The sequence below is a fragment of the Morone saxatilis genome, unplaced genomic scaffold (genome assembly GCF_004916995.1).
Source record: "Morone saxatilis isolate NCDOM2014 unplaced genomic scaffold, NCSU_SB_2.0 Contig5, whole genome shotgun sequence".
NCBI lineage: Eukaryota > Metazoa > Chordata > Actinopteri > Moronidae > Morone > Morone saxatilis.
This window is the reverse complement of record NW_023340095.1, coordinates 17,767,317-17,776,756: the sequence shown is the minus strand read 5'-3', so window position 1 is coordinate 17,776,756 and position 9,440 is coordinate 17,767,317. Positions and strand designations below refer to the sequence as shown.

Here is a 9,440-nt window from a genome sequence, read left to right as displayed (position 1 = left end):
TGTGTGTGTGTGTGTGTACATTGCTGCAATGACTGCATATGGAAGAGAGGACACAGAGGAGACAGATTTTCAATTTGTTGCCCATTTAAAAAGAGATCAGTCTCAATATGTCATGGAATGATGCCCACCCTCCTCTGTCGGATGCCAGATAGTGGGACATGGGGACTGGGCAGGTTCCTTCCCAGTGACAAATAGGGGCGTAAACAGCCTGAAATTGGAGGGCAACTTATTGTTTTTACTACAGTACATAGTTAACTTTTACTTTAGTTAAGGATTTGTCTGTACGTGTCCCAGTATTTTCCCTTTTTGCTTTGTATTTTGGCTCTTTCTGCTTTCTTTTCATAAATTCCAGAAAGACTGAACTCATTTTTGATTCATTGGTTTGTTTCTACAGTAGCATGAATTATCTATTACACACTGTTTTGTTGACTCAAACTTCCACATGATTAAGTCATACCGTCAGGGATTGCCGATACAAGCTGTTTTTGATTTTCCAAGTTTGCTAGGTGGTTAATTTGCGAGGTTGGTTGCTAATTTGAAAGCTTTGTTTGATGTTTGGATCCTATCGAGCGCAGCCCTGGCCTTTCCAGTTAGTTTAAAGCTGTGTGTGCTGCTCAAAGAGTTTGTGAAAAAGCCCCCATCCCTTATTGGATGGCCCACACTCGAGTTTCTGCGGAGCATAATGACTAGGACTTACTGAACATGTCAGCGGTACGGCTTGCCATCATCTTTTTTCTGCTTTTTCAGTTCTTTCCACTGTCTTCTGGGAAATCATTTTGAGATGGGGAAGAGGGTAATTTCTTGAATCTTGATTTGGGTATTTTTGTATTTACCCCAATTTATACCTCATATACAAAATATGGCCAAAGGTATTGGACACCCTTGTCCAAATACTCCTATATACTTTTGATAGGTGGCTGTTTTTTGGGTTTTTTTTTAACTAGGCCACTTCGTTCCAATTAAGCATAAAGCAAAGTTTGAGGAAGTCTTTTTTCTTGTTTTAAGATGACTGTGCCTCTGTGCAGAGAGCATCATCCAGAAAGAAATAGCTTTCTAAGTTTGGTGTGAAAAAAATTGACCAGTCTGCACAGAGCCCTCATTTCAACCCCATCTAACACCTTGATGAACTGGAAAATTGACCGCAAGACAAACTTTATCATCTTATCACCCAACATCGGTGGCTGACTCCACTAATGCTCCCATTCAGCCACAAGCCATCCCTAAAAGTGATTTTAAAAGTTCAATGTTTTGGTGTTATGAATAAAAACAAACTTGTCAATCCAGAACACATTTGTCCATCTAGTATATGTGTACACACGTTTTTCATTGTGCCATGAGGACTCATGGGAGATTCTGCCCTTTTGAGCTGTCAATGCATTCAGTGCATCTTTGTAATAAGCCCCTCCCTTTTGCTTCTCTCTTTATTTTCAGAAAACAAAGACTATGATGCGTATCTGTCCTACACCAAAGTGGACCCTGACCAGTGGAGTCAGGAGACCAGGGAGGAGGAGCGCTTCGCCCTGGAGATCCTCCCTGATGTCCTAGAGAAACATTACGGCTACAAACTCTTCATTCCAGATCGAGACCTCATTCCAACAGGAAGTAAGCACCATGTCTGCGTATATAAGCTTGTACACATACGTTCATGTAACTTGTTGTACTGAAGTGCGAGGGCATTTACAGTTGCTCGTATACTGTAGTTGCTGTAGTGTTTGGCACATTTGTTACAGTTCACTGTCATTCACCAGCAGGGACCACGCCACAACGAGTTTTAATGTCTGATGAAATTAATAAGTATTTAATTTTGAGGCTTGATGAATGGATGTTAGGAAGAGGATGAACGTGGAGTTGACTCAGGGTAAAGTAGTAGTATTTTATGCCCCCCAAAAAATTCAACACATTTAAATGGAGCTGAGGTGAGAATGAGCTTGCCGGATATTTGTTGTTGAAAATGTCAGAGCACTATGCCAGAGATGACCAGTGACCGAGGACTTAAATGGTTTGATCTGAGATGCCCAGTCTGGCTGCTGCATTTTTAAGATGTGCCAGAAATACAGAGGACTTGGTGAAAATGCTAGTGACACCAGAATCTAGTGAGCATGAGATTGAGAATGAATACACATAATTAAATGTTTGGCTGAATTAATCACCAAAGATGTTCAGCTGGACACTGATGTCAATCAAGCCCTGTGCCAGTTTCAAACGATCTGATGTCCCAGCATATAAAATTTAGCGCTAACTGAGTTACAACGTCCTTGTCCTCCTGTTTTGGCGGTTTGTGAGTTATGTTCTTGGACAAATATATTGTTAACTGGGGCAGCACCTGTGCTCCTGCTGCAGCTGTATGTTTCCTCAGAGAGCATGTGTGAGCCAGGTACCCAACACAGTGCAGGACTCTGGTCAGAAGTATGAATGGCAATATCAGATAGACTGTAATGAAGAGGAGATTTATAGGTAGATGTAGTTTGAGAATTCAAATTACCACAGGTAGCTGAGAAAAGAAAAGCCAGAAAGCAAGCAAGAACATGGATTCTAAAGTTAAGTTGACCTTGGAGGGGTTCAGTGAGAGCAGACTGGAGGTTGTGGTAAATATGGGAAGTGCCAGGCATGACTTCCATTTGTGAAACGATTGATGAGAAAGTGAACAAACTCTGTTTTGGGATGTATTTGTAGAGCAGTAACTGGGACAATTACCTTACAGAGTGTACTGAGGTGCTTTGCTAGTCAATCTTCAGGTGTGGTTGGGTTGCAAGGGCAGCTATTCCTTGCGTGGGCACTTCCACGGAAGGATTAGGCATGCAGAAGGCAAGCGGTTAGAAAGGATGCAGCCCAGGTGGTTGACATTGTTGCACACCATCCTGCCTCCCTGGTAGAGAATTGACCTTCCCTGATGTCATTTCCTTTTGTGATGGGATGGTTGCATTAGTAAGAGGGATGTGAGCAAGGTGGGGAAGCAATGCTGGGATGTTGGGTTGTGGTGCTACATAGCATGCTGGAGAGGGATCTTGAAGCTTTGAAAGTGCTGCAGTAGAGTTCCGAATGGAGGATTCCCCAGTATGTGTCTCGGTTAAACTGGTGTGGTCACCCTGATGCCTGGGTAGCGAAAAGAACATGGTAGTGTAAAAGCCTGTTTCTCCAGAACGTAAAACCATGCTGAGTACAACTGACATATAATCATCCAGCTCGGATCTTTGTTCTGGAAAAGTTGAGCCAATTATATAGCGGTTAAGGCAGTATGCTAAAGCGAGGAGCGAGGGGGAGAAAGGATAGACTAGTAGAAAATGACAAATGATGCTGAGAGGAGCCTGTGATGGGGCCCCTTGGGTTGCTGCGTGGAGCTCTTGGTTGGCTGTTAGAGAAATATTAGGAGGACTAGAGGCCATATTGCTGTGTACAGCTAAAGGAAGGTTAGGGATGGTGGTATGAAATGATGTGTGTGCATGGATATATTAGGAGGAGCAGGGCAAAATGACATAGCCCCTGCTAAGCCTTAGACCAGGTCCTGGTCCCTGGCCCTGGAGTGGGTGGAGAAAAGATCATTGCCTGAATCAGAGGCATTTCGGATCCATGGTGAGTTGATTTTTTGGTGTAATCAAAGGTAGCATTAGTCTAACTTTTAAGACTGATGCAAGTGTGCAATTAAGTGCAAAGCATGGTCTGTCAAGAAAACTGAAACAAACAGGACAGGATGGGTTAACCAGGTGTAAGTAAGCTTGACAGGTGATCAGAGGAGTGGTTGAGGCGTGGCCCTGCCCCCCAACGCAAGTTAACTTCATTAGTTCAAGTGTTTGTTTTGTGTTTAGTTTGTCTTCAGTTTTGTTTTTCACTGTCACTGTCTTGTGTTTCAATGTTTCGTGCTGTTTTGGCAAATTCAAGCAGAGTACACTCACAAGTGATATGTGAATGATTATTCCAAATTTCCAAATAAGGGAAGAAGAAAAAGGCAAAATTCAGTTCAATACTGTCAACAAAAATGTTTTTTCTGTATACTCTCAAATCTCTCTGGATAAGTAAGTAGAAGTTCATAGTATTTCACATTCGCTGTTCTCATATTAGGTACTATATATACGGGCATACACTACATGCTGTTTATCAGGAACTGATATATCTAACACATTTCTCATCCTCCCTGGTTTTCATCCATGCATTAAAAAATCCATGAAAATTCTGTCTGAACATATTCTCATGCGTGCTAACTCTGTTTAGTAGTCCGTCTGTGCCAGTGGTATGCAGTGTGCTCTAGTTAGTAGTGATGCTGTGTGTTTGTACTGTAGGCTTTATGTGGAACAGATAAAACGCAAACACGCAAACCTAGTTGGCCCAGACAGAATTAAACATCAGTGGGAAATGTGTGAAGGCTCTGAGCCCTGCTGACTGAGCCGCCTCTTTCCTTTAATCAAAAGAAAATTGCCGCCAGCATCAGTGCCAAGCAAAATCATTGTAGATGAATGTCCAATCAGGGAAAACATGGTATGTGAGATGCAACCACTTTTACGACAGTGTTGAGTATGTTTCTGTGTCTGTACTGTGTTCTGCCTGTGACCTGAATGTTAAAATGTTTATGTTTAGGTCTCACCAATGAGCATTACCAGGATGACACACGACTCTTTGGAGGTACTCGCCCTCAGTCTTTTCCTCTTGTATCAGCTGCTGTCATTTACCTGCTCCTAGGAAGTTTCAAAGAGACGCTTAGAGAGTGGCACTGTTGTGTGAACATCAGGCCCAGTTCAATAGACGGCGAATCAGCCTAATCCCAGAGACTGTGCAGCTTTATCAAACATTACCATTTTGTGCAGCACTTAACTCTGTCTGTGGGTCTGCTGTCCAAAGTATTGATTAAAACTGATTGAATAATACTTCACACTACACTAGAACGAAAGACACATTCATTTATTTAAACAAACACTATCCAATTAGATGTACATATGTATCTATACGCCTATATACAGCCCCTATGTCTTCCTCTACACTATTAAATTAGTGTAATTAAACTGGATGGTGGAGGTGGACAGCAAAATAGCCACCTGTCATTGTCTCGTGTTTTGTGTTTGTTGCTCTATGGTCATCCATCATTGTTAAGTGTTGTGGTCGTGTCCTCATTTAATCCTATCTTTATAGCTACTGAATGTACATTACTCTCCCATTTTGCCACTCTTATGTCTTATGCATTTTTGTTCTTTTTTCTTCTTTACCTGCAGCCTACATAGAGGATGTTGCACGCTGTGTGGACCAGAGCAAACGCCTCATTATAGTGATGACACCCAACTATGTGGTGCGGCGAGGCTGGAGCATCTTTGAGCTGGAGACGCGGCTGCGCAACATGCTGGTGACTGGTGAGATCAAAGTTATCCTGATCGAGTGTGCCGAGTTGCGCGGCATCATGAACTACCAGGAGGTGGAGGCTCTCAAGCATACAATTAAAACCCTTACTGTCATCAAGTGGCGTGGCACCAAGAGCAACAAGCTCAACTCCAAGTTCTGGAAGCAGCTGCAGTACGAGATGCCATTCAGGCGCACAGAGCCCATGCTCACCCACGAGCCGGCGCTGGACGTCAGCGAGCAGGGCCCCTTTGGAGAGCTGCAGACCGTCTCCGCAATCTCCATGGCAGCAGCCACCTCCACCGCCATGGCTACCGCCCACCCCGAGCTGCGCTCCTCTTTCCACAACACCTACCACACCACCATGAGGCAGAAACACTACTACCGCAGCTACGAGTATGACATACCCCCTGGAGGGACCCTGCCACCTCTCTCCTCTCTGGGGAACCAGCACACCTACTGCAACATCCCACTAACACTGCTGAACGGACAGAGGCCTCCTGGGAAGAGCCGAGAGCATAGCCTGGAGGAAGCACATGCTAACAACGCCATGCTCCCTCTGCTGCCAAGAGAAACCAGCATCTCCAGCGTCATCTGGTAATGATGAACAGACTCAGCATCAGCTGTAGGGAGGTCAGTCAAGATCAGACATGGCTAGATTCAGTCTGGTAGCTCTTAGGAACACAGTTTTTGGTGGCGATAAGGGCGAAAAGTGTTGTGGATCCTTTTGGTTCCAACTGGCAGAAGAGATACAGCAGGTTTTTGGACACAGTTTCCCTTGTTTTTTCAAGTGGACAGCGCCTCTGGTGGAGAGGATGTTTTCTATGTGGAACTACAGGAGATATAATAAAAACACTGTTTCATGAAACTAGCGAGGCACAGACTTGCAAGAACTCCACATTAAAGAACCAACACACTATGGCAATTGTTCACACACCCGCATACAAATACACACACAAATGTGCATACATACAAACAAAAGGAAAACAGGGTCTTGTACATATATTTCAATTTATTTGTAGCATCAGTGTTTTCCTGTTTTGTTCTTTTGTTTGTTCTATTCAATCATGTTTGTTGCCTTCTCTACTGTAGGACTTTGCTTTAACTTGTTATACAGAGTTGTATATTTTTTATTGTTTTCTCTTTTTAGTTTCTTTTTTATTCTTATTTCAATTTGCTTGTTTGGAAAGCCAGTATGTCATGTACCTGCGCTGTTGTGGATTTTTTAATTTTTTTGTTTCTTTGTTTCTTTGTTTTTAAATCTTTGTGTAGTTTAAGAGAACATTTTTTAACACTTTTGGAATTGCCTGGACATTTCAGGAGCTTCAAGGAGCTGAAACTTCTTTTTGTTTACCTGTAAAAGGTGTATCTAGTTTAAACGGAAACTCTCTTTTAAAAAATCATAGAATATGCAAAAAGAAGGACGAGCTGGCAAAAATATACCGTCCTGTGGGACCGAGAAGGAGGAGCAGTTGGGGGGCCGCATTAGTCCTCTCCAATCAGATAGACCGATAGACTGGCAGATCTCTCTCTAAAGCTTCATATTTTCTATTGAAACAAACAGCCTTGCTGTTTTAGAGTGATAGTGAAATGCCTCACCTTAAAAAGAAATCTGTAGATTATTTTGAAAAGAATTCTATTTTTGTAACAGAAAAGAGTTTGCTTGAGAAGTCATACTTATTTGCATTTCATCTACCATAGAAAGGGGATTTGTGTATAAGTGTTATGCTGGTTTTGTACACTTGCAATGTGGTTTCTGGTTTGTTAAGAGATTAAGGTGGCTTTTGAATTCCACATGAAAAAATATGTCCTCTACTGTTCTAGATTCAAAAGTGAAGCATTTTCAATGTTTTGGTTTTTAAAACATAATATTATTCCCATCCTGATAATTACTTTGGTTCATATGGATAGTTCATGTTTAAGGAAAGAAAAGAATACATTTGTGTTTTGAAAGACTTTTTAAATATATTTGAAGGTGTGATTTTTGAGTATGCATAGCAAATAGATATGTATTCTAAATATAATATAGATATTTATATAAATATATAAACACAATTTTCACTTGGAAAGAAATGTCTATCTTTATAGAAACACAATCATTATCAGTTGCCCTTACTTTCTCACTGCACATTAAAAACATTGATTTCCTCTTGATGTTTTCCTTTTGTGTCCAACTTTGACCATTTGTTGGCAGTAATTCATAACATCTGCCTCACGCACTGATTACACTCCTAAAATCCACATTAATAGTCAGATTAACGGCATGTTCATAAATCTTTATGCCTTCACTGGTGACACCGGTGGAGTACTGCTGCTTCTGAAATGCCTCTAAACACTGCAACTAAACTGTTCACCTGCCAACTCCTCTAGTAGTGGACAACACTCCAGGACTATAGTACAAGACAGCCCGAGAGCACTGTGTGCATGTGCGTACAACTGTTCTCTCTCCATGTGCTCATTCAGATTGTTTTCATTAATAACTATAGTTTCTTGAAGGATAGTTCCAGTTGTATTCCAGCAATTATCTCAAGCCAACAATGAACGAATCAATGAATCGTGAGAGATATACTGTACTACACTGTAACAAAAGGAGACTATAGGAATGAATGTCCACTTGTATGTTTGGATTGTTGTGTTCCTTTCTTCCAGTAATTATCTTGCTTTTAAGAAACACATTACATTATACAACACTGACCAACATTATCATTACAGCAGAATTTCAGTGCTAACCTTGCTAGGCTGCTGGAGACCAAACCACAGTGATACCAGACCAATCAGCGTCCTGTGAGAAACTACTGGCAGCTGGAATGAGCTAAGGGCATGGTAACACTAGGTGTATGTGTGACGATATCAGTTTTATCAGAAATGGAGAATATTGCTTCACTGAAAGAAGAGCAAAGAACAACAGTGAAGGCTTTTCTTAATAGAAAACATGTTTTCAATCTTCTCTCGACTGGTTTAGAGAGTTTGACTACATTATATGGTTCGTTGATATGATTGATTGAAGTTCGCCAGTGATAGATGTGATAGATGGTTCATCCAGTCACCTGCCAACTATTTTTAGTACCTGCCCTTTTCCCGACAATGACTTTCCAGATGGTTTTGTGTAATAAACCATCTGGCACAGTCAGGTTAAGTCGGTGCAATGTGCAAAGGAAAGAAAGGTCAACAATTAGACACGATGTAATGACGAGGTCATTATGGGAATCTCACATTTTTAAAATGTGTTGATATGGGGTCTCTGAGGCCTTGTAGTCTAAAAACACCATGTAATCTTCCCTGGTTCAATACTGGCTGGGGACAGCTGCATGGTATCCCCTGGCTCTCTCCCCATGTTTCCTGTCTATCTCTCCTGTCAGATAGAGGCAGAAATGCCAAAGAAAAGTGCTGATGTAGTAAACATTTTGGCTTAAAGTCAAGGATTCTCATTTGATGCCTGACTTTTGCTTGGCAACCTAAACACAACGTTGAGTGCTGCCAAACAGTGCCATCTCCTGGGGATTCACAATATCTACGGGGGCTGTTTGTGATTGGACACTGGTAAACACAGAAACACAGAAAAAATTACTGACTCTCCTGACAATCCCAGGAGAGGACAGAAAAAGAGAGAAACTGGGGCAGAGGAAAAAGATGGGGACACAGTTAAAGGCAGAGGAAGGGAGAAAGCAAATGAAAGAGTTTGTCACTATAAAAGACATTATATGGACATATTTGTTGGTGCCAGGGTGCACAAAAGAAGCTGTAAAGCACAGATGGTTTCAGACTATGCAAACACAAAAGGGAAAAAACACATATAACTGCAGCGATGAAAACATAAATCAACCACTGGAATTTGCTTTGCACACATGCAAGCACACACAACATGTTGTCAACCACAAGTAGAGCGGGTGACTGTTGCGTGTTGGCAGCCTCCTGCCAGACAGCTGGGGTTTTATTAGCAGACACAGGATTAATAGACTCTATTACCCAGAGCAATTAAGGACCTAATTGGAGAGAAAATAGGCCCCATCGAGAGGGAACATGTAGAGGAGATAGACAGAAATAAGCATATCTTCAGAGCAAAGTCCACAGTGGCATATGTAAGAGGGGGCTGTGTGTGTGTGTGTGTGTGTGTGTGTGTG

General features: G+C 41.9%; 1 protein-coding gene across 1 annotated transcript in view; it reads left to right on the top strand.

Annotated features, from left to right (window-relative positions):
* il1rapl1a (interleukin 1 receptor accessory protein-like 1a) overlaps positions 1 to 7,115 on the top strand; it is a 90,454-nt gene extending 83,339 nt beyond the window's left edge. The window contains exons 9-11 of the mRNA XM_035677071.1: positions 1,432 to 1,602; positions 4,570 to 4,614; positions 5,199 to 7,115. Of these exons, the coding sequence (XP_035532964.1) occupies positions 1,432 to 1,602; positions 4,570 to 4,614; positions 5,199 to 5,920 (938 nt within the window). The 3' untranslated portion in view covers positions 5,921 to 7,115. The remainder of the gene's footprint in view (positions 1 to 1,431; positions 1,603 to 4,569; positions 4,615 to 5,198) is intronic.
* The last annotated feature ends 2,325 nt before the right edge of the window (positions 7,116 to 9,440 follow it).